Below are 18,631 nucleotides of genomic sequence, written 5' to 3'. Positions count from 1 at the left end.
TAATAATAATAATAATAATAATAATGATAATAATAATAATAATAATAATAATAAATAATAATAATAATAATACGGGAAAAGTGCTTCATAGTTTAATCCGAGCTATCGCTTCCTAATAGTAAATACTTCTATTGAATGATTAAGTTGATTATAAAATAAAGTTAAATTATTAACAGGAAGCTATAGAATTAACCATGAAATAAAATTATGAATAAGTTATTTTATTACGAAATGAAATAATAAAATAAAGTTACAAAAATTATGCAAGGAACAAAAGTGGTTTAAAAAAATTTCATTGATTATTAAACAATCAAACACATTTCTCACATATTACAACTTAATATACAGGTAAGTAATTATTTTTAAAGCGACCTGCTATTAGCACAATAACATTGACATTCCTCCAATGTTACGTCTTGTTTAAGTCCACCAGCTGTACCTTTCAATATAAATCCATCGATAACCTTTAAAGTGATTCAAGAGTCTGAAGATACTAAAAAACACACATCGGGTAAGCTAGCTGGCAGTTTTTCTATTAAAGTGTCACTTGAAATCTAGTAGGCTATACCTTCTTCCAATTGACGACATATACATACGTTATGTTGTTATATGGATGTCTGATATTCCGACTTAACTCTAAGAAGTATCAATCAACTGATTAAGTTGTGAAATTAGAATGCTAATTCATACTTCATTTAGTTTTAATCGAATAGGAAATACGGAAGAGATAAGTTGGAGAGAAAAGTCAAAAAAAAGTATTATGTACTGTATATTGTATCTTATATTTCGGATCGCATGAAATTGATTCAACTTAGAACTTCTCGGCTATCATGTTTAGAGAAATAAAGTTATAAATTTCACTTGTCAAAATAAAACTATTATCGTTTGCTAAATTAGTGAAGAAAGCAAAAAAATTATTTGAAAATTTTGAAATGAACCACAAAACATACTTCAAAGCAGCCGCCCAGCGTTTTTGACGTCAAATTTTGTTCAGTTTTACTGACATCTGAAACGTCAAATTTATATTGGATATATGCATACTTTTTAGAAAATTACTATCTTATCTCATTTTAGCAAGTTTTAAGGTTTCTTCCTTTTCCTCTTCCCTCTGTCTCGCAAAAAAAAAAAAAGAAAGAAAAATAAATTGAGTGGAATCCGATAAATGAAGTGGAAGTCATAGCTTGCTGCTACCAGAATAATCAACAACTTTGTCGAAATTTGCTTCAGAAATTTCAGATTTATTACTGGTGGTCATTCCGTTACGTTGTTCCACTACTCCAGATGCTACTGTTGTGATATCATTTTCATTTAAATTGTAATTCATATTGTAATCATCAGAAGTACCATCGAATCTTTTGTCTTCGTCAACTTCTAAACAAATTCATCATTTTTGATAACAAGGAAGACAAATATTTTAACTGAAATTAATTTTCCCATTAAATTCCTGCTATTAATTATCATTATTGATTGATTGCCTATCAAAAAGTGAGTTGAATAGCAAACGGATTATTGTATGGAACAGAAAAAGTTTAGCTGCTATGGCATATATCTCGATACGAGATTTTCCCGAGGATGATTCATATCTCTTGCACTCACTCAAAAAACATACGCTTTAACAAATATAGAAAGAGAAATTTTCATTTTTTTTTTTCTGAAAATCCACCAAAATCACTGTCTGCTATTGTTCTTTGGTCGATCATACTGGTCGTTAACTTCGTGATGTTCGAATTCAATCCACCAACTGATTTGCTGAATTTCTGTTCGTTATCGTTCTCCGTTCTAATTTCTACGTGTTCAGTCGTTTCCACTACTTCCACTCCAGGTTTTTTTATTGATGACTTAGCAACTTCTTCATTAAGCAATGAAGATTGCTTAATCATTTTCGTTTCTGTATAATCCGCAGAAACTGTTGTTAAAGCAAATGGTTTCTCGATTGTTTCCAGATCCGCATCCCTCGTGGATCGTATTCCTCGGTTACCACGTAGTGTGGTAGTAGTAGTGCGTCGAATTTCAACCTTATAATCGTTTCCTTTCTTTCCAACACTCATTTCTTCCGATTGGTTCTTCAGTATTTCAGATACCAAATTTCTTAAGTTTTCCGTAGCACTTTTCTTCTTCTTCAATATTTTACTCCACAAATCAGGCGATAATATCACTTCTTCAATGATTCCTTTGTTCCTTACTTCTTCTTTCCCACTATTTTTCCACCAATAGACAGATTGTGTGTGGAAGGTTGATGAGGAAAACGTCGATTGATGACCGACTGTTGACCGCTTTTTGGTTGAATGGATTGTTTTATTCTCTTCAGCTTTGCTTATCATCGTAACTTCACTTGCATTTGTCCCTTCTGATTCAGATTGTTCAAGTTTTGCCTTCCTCCGCGTTGGACAGTTACGGGCTGAATCTTTGGTAATATCTGGAATAGCATCATTGATAAAATAAGAACCAAAATTCTAGAAAACTTTTGGAAAAAATTTAATGCTCTACGTGGAATTTTCTTGAAGATATTACTACATATATATTCATGTCAAAGATACACTTGGCGTTATGTGTGGAACATTTCTTACTATTTATCGTAAATGCGCAATTATCAGCTGATCGTTTTTCTATTACGGATATTTTGACGTGTACGTAAAAATAATTCCAAAATATTGTAGCCATTAATGACATTTGAAACCAGTGTGAATTTTAATTATTGCTGCAGATAACAATTTAAGTTGTGAAAACAAACCTTCACCGGTACATATTCTATAAAAATAATCAGTATCCCAACTATATACCAAATCAAAATTTCCATTATGATCTTCTTCGTTCAGCAAACATTTCCGTGTAACATTACTATATTGGAAACTTTTACACTTTATCATGCAATCCTTATCATTATCACTATCCCATGTATTGGCACAAGCACATCTACAATAAACAAGTTTAATTATAGGAAAATATTTCCAGGAAAGACTGACAATTCACTTTTTTCCCTCTAAAAAAATCAACAATAGAAAGAGTAATAGAATCTATAGAAAAAGAAAACAAAAATTCGACCACGGAAGTCAATCTTTTTTGTGACATTGTCGAAGACAACGATGATCAAATGTCTAATGTATGATGATGTTGATCTAATCTAAACATTGATTGTAAGAGGATAACGCTAATCTACTCTAGGATATCGATAACACCTAATGTCTATGTGAAGTAACGACTATCTATCGTAAGATGACGATGATTCAATTCAATTAGCGATAGTATGACGGTGACTTATTGAAAACTATCAATTTTAATGTCTTTTTTTCCGTTTTATCCAGTATAATATAAAAAAGAAATTCGAGGAACGAACTATTTAATTCCTTTTATTTCATTATTGTTATCATTATGCAATAGATAAAAGTATTTTTTGTAAACATTATTTCCATTACTGTAAAAAGAAATCAATCAAAAATTTGCAACTCCTTCATTATAATTTAATTATTATTATTGTTGGATGATGGTAACTATCATTATTATTTGATGACATCATTGTTGCAAAGATTGTCGTTATCATTATTGATAATGACAATATCATTATTATAAAATATTTTATTAAATGCATTGAAAATTTTAGCAAAATACCTGCATCGTTCCAATGATACATCATAAAGTGTCTTATACGAAGCATTGTATAACAGCTGACGATTAATTATGCCAAAACAGTACGAATTAATGGCAGATCGAGTTTCCCCTAAAATAAATGATTTTTAACAAACTTAACTGCCATTGAACTCGCTTATGATCGCTTATTCTAAATACTGTTGTAAATTTTAGTTAAATTTCCACTAAGATAAAAAATCACTTTACAGTATCATTTACTAGTGAAAAAAGACATGAATCAAAATGGATAAGAAGAAATCTTTCTGATTAATGGGATAATTGTAATACTTACCTCTGGTATTATTGTCAACCCTATTCTTGGTTGCTCCTATCTTGTCACTTTCAATTTCCTTTTGTCGCATTTCATGATCGGTAGTAATGTTACTGATAAATGGTAACTCCCGATTAATACCATGAATTTTAACTCTATACAGATAACCATGCTGTTCATCAATGTATTTTTCCGGAAGCTTTTCAAAAGTCAATTTCTCCTTATGATTATTCAGTTGTTGCATATGCATATTGATACTGGAAGTATTATCTAGACCTATATTTGCTTCTTTTTGTTGAATTTCTCTTCCACTTAATGTACCATTATTTAGAAGTCCATAGGGCAATCTTATGCGAAGTACATGATAATTTGTTTTTAATTCGTCCGGTGAATCACGTTTTCTTGGAAACTGATGTGGCATTCCCGGAATATCCGTAAATATCGTTTCTTGCAAATTTTCACACTTATGACAATTCCCAATATGGATAACCATCCAACTCTGTCGATCGTCAGTACGTTCCAAAGATACTTTATATTTATTGGGATTTTCTCGTAATTCACGCAGTATCTCTTCCAAGAAACGTAGTTTACTTTCATTATCAACATCATTGATAAGGATTTGTGGATTACTTATGGTTGTTTCATTCTTATTATCCGTTTCAACTATATTGTGATAAATGGGCGCATCTCTTCCAAGTATCTTTTGCAGAATAACCCACCATAACAATGCTTCATTCTCAAATGATTGTGAGATTGTTCTACTCGGTAAATGAATATCCCTAATTAGAATAGTATTAGTTGTAGTAGTAATTGGTGTAGTATAGGTAACAGGATTAATAGAATCATTTCCTTCAACGGTTGTAGCATTTGCAGTATTTGTTGGTATTGTAGTTGCAATAGTAGTAATAGAGGTACTAGTAGTTGTTGTTCTAGTAGTAGTAGTAGTAGTAGTAGTAGTAGTTGTTGTTATTGTTCTTGTTCTTGTTATTGTTGCTGCTGCTAGTAATACATTATAAACAGTTGTGGTCGTTTCAGGTGTGGTAATTTTAGTCGCATTGTTAGTCTGAGGGATCATTGTACTTCCTTTTTTATCTTCACCAGTTATTTCTGGAAATTGAAATTAAAATTTCGTCAAAAAACTTTCTTAGAACTTAATTGATTATTATTGTTTCAAATGTTTCATTGTATATTTACGTAAAGTCAAAATTAAAAGTAAAAAGATACAGTGATGGATTTGATGGGTTTTAAATTTTAAATTTTGCGTTAAATTAGTGTAACCACTAAATAATTTGTTATCTATTTCTGATTAATTACTAATTACCACATAAAATTAGAATAAACTTTCTTCAGCTTTCCCAAGTAATACCAATGACTTTTTTACAACACAAAAAAAATTATGTCTTTCCTGAAAATTGATTATTTGCACAAATATTCAATTTTAATTCTGATTCTGTTGAGAAACTCGATGAAAAGTCTAAATTCAAATCTGATTCCATCGAAGGATTTGTGGAAAAAGGAGAAATTGCATTCGATGGAAATAAAAAAGAGAGAAGAAATCCAAAAATTAAAAAAAAATACGCATAATAAGAAGAAATAAGGAATCCAATAAACATGCAACCATGTATCGTAATGTGGGAAATTTGAATGCCCACCTGTAATTCGGGTAATTTCAACACCTGATTTAAGTAGTATATCCTTTACTTGATGTAAGCCGTTCCCAGTTTCTGAAAAAAAAAAGTGAATCGTAAAGTATTGCTTGCTGAAATTATTGTTGAGATGAACTTTCGAATTGGAAACATTTGACTAGCCAAAAACTTATATTCAAAAAAAAAAAAAATCACGAAAAAAGAGAGATAGTAGATAAGGAAATGATCCAAACATAAAAAGCAAATTATTTTAGCTAAGAAAAGTCTTATGATAAAAACTATGATAGGAAAATTGTTAAAATAGGAAGAAAAATTTGTCTTGGTTATGGGATTTACATACATTCCTAATTAATAATCTTGCTGATAGCTTAAATGAATTAGTCTTAATGATTGCTAACTGTCAGTTTTTTTTGGAAAAATTTTACGCAAATAAATCAATCATATTTTCTATGCAATCATACAATCGATAAGGAAGATTGGTCGGAATGCGTGAGAGTTACAATGATTTGACAAATGATAAATGGTAGTTGAAAAATCCGATGCAATTAACAAGTATACCTTTGAATTATGAATTAATAGAATATATTTTTCAGTCTTTATAGAATAATTTAAAAAATTGAAAAAGTTTCTTTTCCGATAAAATTGGCAAGCGCTTGAATTTATGCAAAAAACATTAAAATGCATGGATGAATAATTTTTCATAACTTAAGCAAACCATAAAATTTATTGGTTCTCCGATTTGCGAGCAAGACTTTTTAAACTTTCTCAGAAACCCGAGTTTAAATGGAAAGTGAAAAATGAGAAAATAATTGAAGAAATCTTGTCAAAAGAATTGTTTCATTTTAATGTTAAATTATATTAACAATGAAATTTAAGAGAAACTGAATGAAAATAATGTTTTTACACAATTTTCACATATTTCAGGACTTCTGAATATTGCAACCCCTTGTTTTTTAACTCAAATAAACGATTTAATTTTTTTAAACAAAAATAAATAAATAGCCTTCTTTTAATTTTTTTATTGCCAAATTATAATACAAGAGAAAATTTTCCGAAAATATTATCACTTAAATATGTATGATAAAAACACTTTTAATTTTGAAGAAGTCGAAAGGTCCACGGAATTTCATTCAAGAAATATAAAAATAAAAAAAAGTACTGGTTTCAGTGGTACCAGTTTTGCAGCGTTCCATGCAAGCGATTCGAACTAACTGCCGATTAGGTGATTGATATTGCGAATATCGTTTTTGATGACTCCTACAATGGGTCGATCAGGAAGATAACAGATTGATTTCAGGATGATTAGGGATAGCCTGATAAGAGATAATAACACGAAATTTTTGGAATATTAATACCATAACAAAATGTAACAAATTACACTTTAATAAAGTTGTCTTGTAAGTTAAACCGATTTAGATAAACAAATCCGATAAATTCTCTTTGTCAGCAGTTATATCATGAATGATTTATGGAAAAATTTAAAAGTTAAGTGAGATAGATACGATAACAATGATATTAACAGGTAACTAAGATTGAATGTAGGATAGACAAAAATTCAGATAATCTTATGAATAATTACTTACCAACAGTTTATTACCCAATTGTAACTTATCGAGCAGGTATTTGCAAAGTAATTGTATACGGCAGTACGGCAAAATTGTCGACGAAAGCAGAAATTGGCGCATTCGTCCACCGATTTTATGCCAACACTGAAAGTATCCACTTATTTTTAGTAACAACTGATAATATCTTATATGAGCATTGTTCAGCTATTCAATGTTTGAAATAGAATATATTGATTGTATGACTTTTAGTTCTAAAAAAAAAAAAAAAACAATCAATCTTTATTATGCTTAATTCTTTTGTAAAACGATTGTCATATTTCCTCGTCACCTCGTCAAGTTCTTTTTTTTGTTTATAGCGATAATAATAAGTTATATTTCAAAGTAATTTTGTTAGGTTAAATCGGATGATTTAAAATTTAACAAAAATTTTTTAATAAATTATAATTCATATATTGTTGATTGCAGTCTTGATAAAACTTCGAAAGTGATTAGAAAGAGTGAATGAATTTGAATGTGTGCGAATAAATTTTCGTAAATTAGCGATTATCTTATTTCATTTATCTGTACTTTTCTAACATAGTATTGATGAGAAACTGAAAAATTTTTTACAGTAGCAACTTGAAAGATATTAGGATATATGTGTTCAATTTCAATGATTAGTCTAAGTTATTTTTCAGCCGTTTTCATCCTTATCGATAAATATCCATTCCTCTTTATTTATCTTTAAAATTTTGCCGTTTAATTTCTACATTAAAGTTTAAATGTTATGTATTTCACAGCTACTGCTCAAAAATTATGCAAAATTGCACATCATTAATACAAATTAAGATGATGAATTGGTCTTGTTTAGTTCTGCTGATTAATTAACACAAAGCAAGATGGATTGATTCCGTTTAATTCTGCTGAATATCTATTTTATCGTTTCAATCATAATTACCAACAATAAATTATTATCCTTCAAATAAATATTTACAGCAAAAAAAGAAATAAAAGGGGGTAAGGAATTAAAATCAAAAATAAATGATAATAATTATTTTTTATTTTTATTTTTCCAACTAAAACATCATTTATTTACATTTGATTACAATTAAAGAGAATACAAAGATGGCACACTTTTATTTTTCCCTTTTCTTTTTTCTCTTTCATTATTCTTATTTTTATTCTTTCCATTTTCATTTATTTTTTCTTTGAAATATTTCTTATCAATTATCCAAGCGAAGAAAAAAGTATTTAGAGCTATTTTTGTATTATTTCAAGCAAAATCCTCAGAATAATATTAGCAGAAATATTTTGTTAACCAATTTGTCTAATTAATATTTTCTCCCTTACTTCAAAGCAGCTTTAATAATTCAAATTGTTTGCTGAAATGACTAAGATTGATAGTAATTATCGCAATATATTTTATCCGAGGTTATTTATTATATTATAATTAAAAAATACTATGACAGTTTTGATGTCGAGAAGATGTGACACGTTGCTATTCGAGTAGCATTTTCTTTCCACTCAAAATTATGCAAAATTTGTCTATGACATATGTAATCAATCCTATTTTATTAAACCTTCCAACCATGGTGTTATTTAGTAATCCAGTAATCAATTATCTTTTTGTTAATGATACAACTGATCCATTAATATTACCTCGTGTAGTAGAAATCCAGCGATGATGCATCCTTGTAACTTATTTCATCAGCATAATATGATAATACACAATTTGTTGGTTCACCTATAAATTCATCATAATATGAATTAAATCATTACACTATATAATCACTATCATAATCATGCTGTTCAGATCATCTCAATCATTATAGAAATTAAATCGTTATACTACATAATCATTACTCAAGTTTGATTAAAATATGCATCGACAATAGTTAATCTTTTAGTGAATAAATTAGAATGAAGATTCTTCTGATATGAAAAGTACTCATGCTAGAAATTTATCATAAACCACAATATGATGAACATAAATTTATCAAAAGTTAGGATTTGATAAACATAGCAGTAATCATTGATATGAATATTCTAGAACTTGAAACTTACATGAAATATTGCTAGACTGTAAGGTGATTGATAATAGTATAATACGATAAAAATAATGCCAGTACATATTCAACAGTAGCAAATTTTGATCGAATGGAAAAAATGGGTTTTTTTCTTTGTTGTCACTTTTTCAGCTTTGCTGCATTTCACCACTTTTGGATTTGAATAATTAATAACGTGGAAAACATTCCTGATAAGTGCTAAAAAAATGAAATTATCAGTTTGATTTTTGAACTGTTACTTGTAAATTGAACGAATGCTTGAGGAAGTAAGTTTATATTTTAGACGATTTTTTCCTCTATCCACTTTTGCCATTATCATATTCATTTGAGTTGGTGTTATTAATTACATTGAAATAAAAGATTAAAAGGAGGAACAGTGGAAATTGGTTGGGAAAGAGAAGAAAAAATAAAGAAAAGATACTAAAATTGTTCAAACAAACAAATAAAGAAATAGAAATTAATAATTTGAATTTTGATACGTTCAGATTTTCTGGACGAATAGTTAAACCCAAATGAAATAGATCTTGTATTCTTCCAATTTTAGGTATTTACATGGAAAAGTAATCAGTTTTTGAACTGATCAACCTAAACTTCATTTATGCATGTCTCGTTCTCATCAGAATTCACTTAAATATACGTTTGACATATTCTTGAGATAATATTATCATTGATAAGAATCAGAATGATTGGTGCATTTGATTGCAATCAATACAATTTAGCATGATGATGAAAGAAGAAAGGAAAAGAAAACAAATTTTGTAACAAGTTTAAGAAATGGAGATAAATTGTGATAGATGATTGAGAATGGTTAGATCGTTAATAGATATTTAGGGATTATGTCCTTTTCGACCAATCTATTAATGAGGCCGTCCTTTTTAGAAGTGCAGAATTAGTTTTAACGATTCGTTATTATCATTTATCGATTAACCCATTCATAAATATTTCTATCCATAGTTATTGATTGTTCTATCTTTTGTTGGCTTTTTTCTCGTTTGGTTATCATTTTATCATTCTAATCTGATCAGTTCCTAAATTTATCATCATTATTTTGGTTTGTTAGCAAATAATATTTGCTAGTGAACTGTAATTTCTCATTCATTATAATTTGGAAATAATTGACTAACTTTATTATGATTATAATCGTAATCAGTTATTGCATTATTAAAATGTCATTATTACACAATCATAATTATTTCTGACGTCTTGCTTTGTTAGCAATAAAAATCATCTAACCTATGCAAAGGTAAAATGCAGCAAAGTTAAGCAGCAATTAAAAATAAAGTTATTGTCACTTATAACATTTTACGAAATACAAATATAAAGAGATAAAGGTGTTTGAGAAATTAATATTGGTAGATGATAATCGTTCCTTTGTCTCGAAAACTGAAAGAGGAAAATTGAGTCTTCGCAAAAAGAAAATGGAGAAAAAAGTATTTGTGTCCGAAACTGAGAAGTTTAGATTGAATTTTCTGGAGTGTAAAATGTTCAGGAGTGTTGTTTGATGATTTTAGACGATAAATAGCATAAAAGTGAAAATGAAATTTGAAAACCAATTCTCAAATCGGTCCCATTGTTTAGTGAATTTACATTGATTCAAAGTGGAAGATACCATTCATTCATGAAAACCTGATATCTTAATTTCATAAATGATAAAATTATTATGTTCCGTTCAATCAGAAACAACAATGCCATTAGTTTCATTCATTCTTTCTATCCCATTATTTGATGATCGGAAAATTTCATGAAAATGTTGGTTAAACCTTTGCTGTTTCACATTGGAAGTTAAATTCGAATGAAAATTTCTCTCATTTTGTATAATGAAAACAAAAGATTTTTGCAGGATTTTTGCATTGAATGAGTCAAAAAAAAAAATTTTTTTGCAAAAGCTAATGAAATATGACCATTATTGAAGCATTTGAAAATTTTTGACAATATTCGTTGCGTATAAAACTGATAGTTTCAGTGTTCAATTTATCATTGGCAAATAATTGCCACTCGAAATATATCATATTTCAATGGAAATTCTACTAATCTCTTGATTTTATAACGAATTTTATATTCTGATCAAGAATGACCTTACAATTGTATATTTCGAAATTTCCTGATACTTATTGAAACTCATTATTCCGTTTTATCGCGTCGGTTAACTTTGAATCGATGTTAAAAAGAAATAGTAATACACTGGTTGCTTAAAATGATTCAGCAGTATGATGATAGAGTTAATATCACATTATCCCATTTAAAAAAAGATGACGACAGATGATTGATAAGAAATGCATCTGAATGGATTCAAAAAGTGACTGAAGTAATTTTACGCTTGTAAGGTAACCGTTGAATGACCTCATTTCTCCCTTCTTTCCATAATTTATCTTTCCCCAAACTTCTCACTTATTTTAGAAAGGATAGATGGATAGATCTAATATTTTTGCATGAATTAGTAAGAATTTATTTGCAGCATTTACTCCGTCGAATTTCAAAAAAATTTTTCTTTTATCAGGCTGTTTTATCTTTGAAAAAAAGTGAAAAAATAAGCAATGTGTCAATTAGTAAATTAATTTCAGCCGAACTAACATTTCATTCTATCAACAAAATGAGACAAAATTAGAAGTTTAGCTAAAGTAGGCAGAAGAAGTAAACCTAATTTAATTTAAAGAGTTTACAATTCAGGTACTAATAGAAATAGGCAAATGTTTCCTTCAAATTTGATAAATTGGATCTGACCCGGTTTTTAATATTTTATTCAATTAAGAACTAAAGATTACGATTTCGGCTTTCAATAAAAATTCATAAATTTGATAAATATTTGTTTTTGGCCTTAACTTCAAATTTGTTTGTAGAAAAATGGATAATATAAAGTGTTACTTGCAAGCAATTCCAAAGAAGTTATGCAGTGATGTAATAATCATTTTATCTACCTATATATAGTAGTATATTTCCTGATGACATTGTTAGACGGGACCAGTTGAATGGATTGCGAACGAAAACTTATTTCTGAATATGTACGGAAAAAAAAGTTCTATAAAAAGTTCTATCATTTCACCGGAAATATCTCAAAAGGAATTTCCGTTTAAGTGGGGCTCGCTGTTGAATGATTTTGTCTCATTATTGTCATAAATGATTCTGATATTTATGTAATAAAAAGTTTTTAAAAAAGAAAGAAAAGGAAAAATAAATTGTCATCAACATTATAAAAATGATAAATGCGACATGTTGTCGTAATGAAATTGATCTGGAAAATAAAGAGCGAAAAATGGAATAAAATGTAAATTCTTTTCACCCATCGGGGAATAATTTGAAACGATGAGATTTTTCGTTCGAAATTTGGATTGGTAAAAAATGAAATTCCGAATTTGGCGTTAATGTTATTCCGAACTGGTGTTAATAAGAGCAAATTTGATGTCAAAAAAACACCTGAAATGAAAACCCAAATTGATATTGGATGAAAGCCCAAATTCATATTGGAAATTTGAATTAGTAGGAGGAATTTTGAATTGAAATCAAAGTCGGAAAAATAATAATAAGTAGAAAACTATAGTAATATATCTATTCAGTTCCAGCATTTAATGAAAATTTTATGGTTAATACAGTTTAACAAATGCATGTAATTTTCATGGTTTTTTTCTTTTGAAGTCAAAAAAAAACACTTTTTCACAATAAAATTAGTTATTCAATAATCATTACGATAATTTAAATCTTTTCAATAAAATTCTTTTTCATCGTTGGAGACCAATTCAAATATTATTTATAACTGTGCGCAGCGATGATGAACCTGCAATATTTAACGAGAAATGAAAAGCATTACTGATTATCAAAAATATAATTATATTAATTAGAAGAGGAAAGTAAAGTTGGAGATGATAAGATTGCTTTACTTTATTCGTCCATTCTTTCATCGAACAATTAATGAAATAAGTAAACAACGTTCTGATCAATTAATTGAACAACAAGCATTAATAGCTTAAAATTTATTTTAACTGAATAAATGAAAATATAGATCAAAACGTTGTTGATTTAAAACTATGATAATATTACAAACTAATCAAGTAATGTCAAATTTTGTATGTTTAGTAAAAATATGAATTAAAATATTATTCGAAATATTATAGAATGAAACCTATTACAAATAAAAATGTGATTGTTTGTTTTTTCAACCATAATTTGCAAAAATCATAATAACTACGAAGTATTTTAAAAAACATTACGCAAAAAATGCGGCAACTTGCTCGTATGAAAATATAATTGAACAAAAAAAGAAAAATGCAAAAAAATATATTTAAAACTCAAAATATTGAAAAGATGGCAATTCATTTGCGTGAAAATGTCATAGCTAATGATAATTAAAGTGTACAAAAAAATATAACAATTCAAAATCCAAAATTCAAAAAAGAAAAACAAACAAACAAACATAATAACTGATTATTAAAGTGTAATAATAACTTAAGAAAATATAATAACTGATACAATATGCCGACAATTTTTTTTTTCTTTTACAGATTCATTGAACTACCTCAGAGGAAATATCTGTGCTGTGTATTCAGTGTTCTGTATGTCCAATGTGACAATATTAGCTGATTTGTGACAGATAAACCAATGGAATCGATAAGTTTATCCATTTCAATGGAACATAACAAAGATAGAGGAAACCTTGTAAAAGCTCACAAAAAATTCCAATTTTCGGTGATTTGAATTCATAACGATAAAACGAAAGCTAACAGATGAAATGAAAGAATTTGATGAAATATTTATCATGAAAAACGAGAAATTATATAATTTGAAATCAGAAACAGCAAAAACTTTAATTTGAAAGTGTAACAAAATATGGAGAAATTTCAAATTATCATCTTTTAGTTTCATTATTAAAAAATCTTCCAAATACTTTTGCCATACGCTTTTTATCTTGTCTTTTAAAAAAATAAAAAATAAAAAAATAAATAAACTACCAGGAAAAACAAATAAGGAACTGAAAAGTTGAAAAATATTAAGATTAGGAAAAGTGATGAGCTCAAAACGAAACTCTAAATGAAACTTTGAATGATTGTTGAAGTTACGAATAAAATAAAATCAAAATTATCTCATTTAAATTTCACATATTTAAGAACTTTAGTAAGATGAAATGCAACAGCAAATCACAGAACTCTCTCCAAAGTTGTTTCGATCAAAAACAAAATTTCAATCCATTCGTAATACATGGCAAGTTTGTGCTGGTTACGGAAAAAATTGCGTAACAATAAAATTCTTTAATTTTTTTAGGTCAAATAAATCATTTGCTAATAAATGTGCTGAATCGGATACATCCATTTCTTCCCACCAACTGATCTATTCTATCTTCCCCTCTTCCACTCCTTTTCCCTATCCAATTTTTATTTTCGAAATGGGATGAGAAGGATAAAGTTGATATTGATAGTTGGATAAATTTAAAAGATTTTTTAAAACGTGCACTTTATGCAATACAATTATACTTCCTATTATTCATTCCAATCAACTGCCTGATTTTCTTTTCCAATTTTTCAACTATAACTAGCAATGCAGCTACAAAACAATAAAATATTGATTTAGGTAAAGCAGTAAATATCATTTCAATCATTTCAAATAAAGAATTGAACATTATTTTATGTTATCATTCCGGTAAAGGAGTAAATGAGTCATTCTCAACTGAACAAAAAAGCAAGAAAGAATGGGATATAAGGAGAGGAGGACGAATAATAATCAGAAAGGAAAGGGGAAATATTAACAATTAAATTTTTCTAGATTAGGCCCGAAATAATTATCCACTCAGGTCTCTAATGTTGAATTAGAAGTTGTAATTAATGAATATTTTGAAACAAAGCTTCGGAGCTTTACTGTTTAGGTGTTAATTTTTTGACTAAACGCAAAACATTTTAAAGCAATATCAACGGGTAATATTACTTACAACGACATTTCTAACACTGTTATCACTTCAATTATTATTATATTTATCAATTTTTAATAAAACTTCAATGCTTCGATTAGGTTATTATCGAAGATGATTAGTGGTTGGTAATGAATGTGAATGTGAAGATAGTACCCATTCCCCAGAAGATTCAATTGCAGCGAAGGTGTAGATTACAATAAATTTGCATTTTTACTTTAGAAAATCCATTATATAAGTATGTGTAGGTCTGAAATAATTGTTCATTGTAACAATTCTTGGATTTTCGACTGGCGTTAAAGAGCAACTGATTGATCACGGGAAGTTGATAGTGGACGATGGGCAATCCACCAGCACAAGAAGATACTTGGGCATTTGGTCCGATTGGATCACCGTTTCCGGATAACCCCGTCCATGCATTGGACCAACCTAATCAGTACGTCGCGTTGTGGTACAAGCACGGAAAACCGATTCATGGCCGTGCATGGAATAACGGAGGGGTTTTGGAATGCTCATTCCCGTATAAAAATGCTGAACTAACTGGAGCTAAAGATTTGGGAGGACAAATCCAAGTTTGTTTCTGAAATTGAAATTGTTATAAACTAATGACCAGGTTATTTTTATAGCAGATGTATAAGTGTCGTAATGCTGGAAGTGTTTTTTTAATTAATTTTTTAAACTTTTTACAGATAAGTTTGTGCAATGACGATAAATGATAAACTCCAAAGCTTTTATTCGACATATTGTTTAAGTAATTTAACTAAAAATTGAATTTGAATTTCCCCTCTAGCCTATTTTTCTTTGCTATTCCAATATTTTTAACAATTTCTAGGACTTCGTAAATTTTTTTTTTGGAATTTTTAATTGAGTTTTCTGTAGTTTCATACAATCTAACTGTTTTTGACCCACTGCTTAAGATGCATAATGATTTCAACAATGAATGTTTCTCAGCAGAATTGCTCTTTAGATTCATCAGCCATTTTTTGATTTTGCATCTTATTGGTAGAAAAAAGCTTTCCAATTATCTCTCAGTGACCTAAAACTTTAATTGTTATTGTACATATTTAATGAAGCAAAAACTAACCATTATGTATGACACGGGAAATGTTTAGATATTGCAATACAAAGGCGATCACAATTTACTTGGTTTCTGGTATGAATGGATCAAATACAAAGATCGTTTTGAGAAGACCGAGGAAAGACAGAAGTTGAAATGTGGCGATTCGTTGCCAATTTTGTGGAAAAATCGTAAAGCTGGTCCACTTATGGGTTATTTAGATGCAACCGAATTGGTTAGTTAATCCGGCTAGATGAATGGATCGAATCAAACGCTTATCTTTTTATTGACATCGGAAGCCTTCTAAATCCTTCATCATTCTGCGAGAAATTGCATCATTCCGAAATTCTTAAAATAAAAGGACACTGTCATCTTTTGATAAATGATAAATTATACTGTTTGTTGTTTCCCTAATTTTGAATGTTAAATATCCTAAATAAACAGCGATATACTTACTGATATATCAGAAAGCAGAGATGATAATTTTCTGATGTGCATGAAAATGACAACGACAACAGAAGCAGTAGATTGTTTTTAACGAAATGTAGGACGGCTAATGACAGATTTGTAAACTAATACCCAAATTCTCTTTGTAATTAATTATCATTTGAGATTAATTTTCTTTTTTGATTTTAGAAACGAAAGATTTCTAATTGTTAGGCACATTTTTCGCATGATGGTAAGACGGAAATCTTACAAGGAACAGTGCTTGATGATATGTATATTATTGTACGCAATCTCAAAGGTGGGCCACCTGGTTGTGAATGCAAGAAATGCTATGTACCACCTCCACCACCACCGAAACCAGAAGAACCACCACCGCCACCACCACCCGGACCACCGCCACCAAGAATTATGCGTGATGAATGGATGGATTTACGTATGGGTGATCCATGGCCAACACGTAAATTGGTACAAGCGCTTGGGAAAACGTTAGATACGATACCGAAAGAAGATCCAGATCAATATGTAGCATTGTGGTACCAACAAGGTGAACCAATTATGGGTAGAATTTGGAAAGATAGCAATGGAAAGGTTTTTTTCTTTTTTTTGTCTAACGTTATGGGAATATTTCTTGAGAGAGAAAAGTTTGATAAGATGAAATACAACATCTTCCGGGAAATCATCTAGAATTCGCCGCGATCTACCAGAGAGTACTGCAGCTGGAATCACGCTTTAGATTAGATTAGCACATAATTCTAAGATAAAATAAAATACAGTAGTAGAGTCATAGAGAAATTTTATGTCTAATTTCCTGTAAAGAAATTAAAAACAAAAGTATGGAAGTAAAAAAGAGAAATAAAACATTGGACAGCTAAACAGACACAAGATAGTGATGGAGAGTCGGATATCCAGCAAACTTCTGGAACATCAATATTGACGTACTTTTAAGGGTATCACCAAATTCGTAATTCAAATCTGACTCAAAAATTGATTCAATTTTAAGTCCTCCTTGTTTCCTTGCAACTCCCGATTACTTTATTTTACTTTTTGATTCCAAATGTGAAAGCAAATTTAAACCTGAATGTTTTCTTCCACACTGTAGTTTGAAAATCGACAAAAAATTAAAATTATACTATAGGTTGCAGCAGCATTTGGCTGGAACGGGCATGAGTATCGTGATAAGGTTGGATCGTTGCAAGTGTTAGTCGAGCTTGGACATAATGTGCGCGGCTATGATTACTCTTGGCAACCATTTTCGGTATGCGGTACATTTGGGGAAAAAGAATGGCTTCCGGTTTATGTCGATTATAAGGGGATCATTTCACCGTGTGTCATCACATGGGAAGGGAAACAAATCCTTGGAAAGGTGCAATTTGAATTTTATCGAATTACTTCCATCGAATAATTGACTAGCCTTGTAGCATTGATTAAATGAGATGATGGCAAGCTTATCGAATTGATCAGGATAAAGAAATGTCCCAAACTAGGTCGACATATGTAAGGATAAAGAAGGGAAATTTTCGGAAAGAAAAGGGGAGGTCCAATGTGAGATCTGTCAATTTGAATTTCTTCGTCAGAAATATATTTGTTCATAAATAACAAAATAAATGGGTCCCAGCAATTGCAAAAAAAAAATGTAGGACGATGGGGGAAGAGGCGATGTACATTGATCATTCAAAACAATTAAATGAATTATACAGATTAAGTCATTGAGTTCCATGTTTCACCGAATAATTGATAATTAGATTGATCTAAAATCCGCTTTGAATCAACGTCCGAATGATAGCTAACAAAAGTGAAAAACATGCATAGCACACAGTTTATCTTTCATCATTCATCATGCCAAATGCGCCTAACATGGATTACGTATAAATCAGCCATTTCAATTCACCAGCTAATTACAGGTCGATATTCGCAACGAAAAAGCAAGTGCGGCTTTTTCGGGCAAAGAAAATATCATGATTGGTCCGAAGGTACAATCACAACTGGTGTTATGTCGCAAAGCAAGACCAGGATATCATTTTGAATAATTTTAATCCCACTGAATGTAAAATTCATAATGATTCTGGAAAAACAATATGTGAATGAA

At 29.5% G+C, this 18,631-nt stretch overlaps 2 protein-coding genes across 2 annotated transcripts; one reads left to right on the top strand and one right to left on the bottom strand.

The window, feature by feature from the left end:
- Positions 1-1,637: 1,637 nt before the first annotated feature.
- LOAG_06038 (hypothetical protein) lies at positions 1,638-4,970 on the bottom strand (the record flags this gene model as incomplete). Its single annotated transcript, XM_003141574.1, has 4 exons — positions 1,638-2,416; positions 2,732-2,913; positions 3,607-3,715; positions 3,917-4,970. 4 exons carry the CDS (start codon positions 4,968-4,970, stop codon positions 1,638-1,640), a joined length of 2,124 nt encoding a protein of 707 aa, XP_003141622.1.
- A 10,409-nt stretch (positions 4,971-15,379) lies between these two features.
- Positions 15,380-18,572, top strand: LOAG_06037 (P40 protein; the record flags this gene model as incomplete). The annotated part of the gene is made up of 5 exons (XM_003141573.1): positions 15,380-15,613; positions 16,154-16,333; positions 16,759-17,133; positions 17,681-17,908; positions 18,447-18,572. 5 exons carry the CDS (start codon positions 15,380-15,382, stop codon positions 18,570-18,572), a joined length of 1,143 nt encoding a protein of 380 aa, XP_003141621.1.
- Between the last annotated feature and the right edge of the window lie 59 nt (positions 18,573-18,631).

The sequence above is a fragment of the Loa loa genome (genome assembly GCF_000183805.2).
Source record: "Loa loa unplaced genomic scaffold supercont3.209, whole genome shotgun sequence".
In the NCBI taxonomy this organism is placed as follows: Eukaryota; Metazoa; Nematoda; class Chromadorea; order Rhabditida; family Onchocercidae; genus Loa; species Loa loa.
Note: the sequence above shows the minus strand (reverse complement) of the source record. Positions and strands in the feature narration are given on the sequence as shown.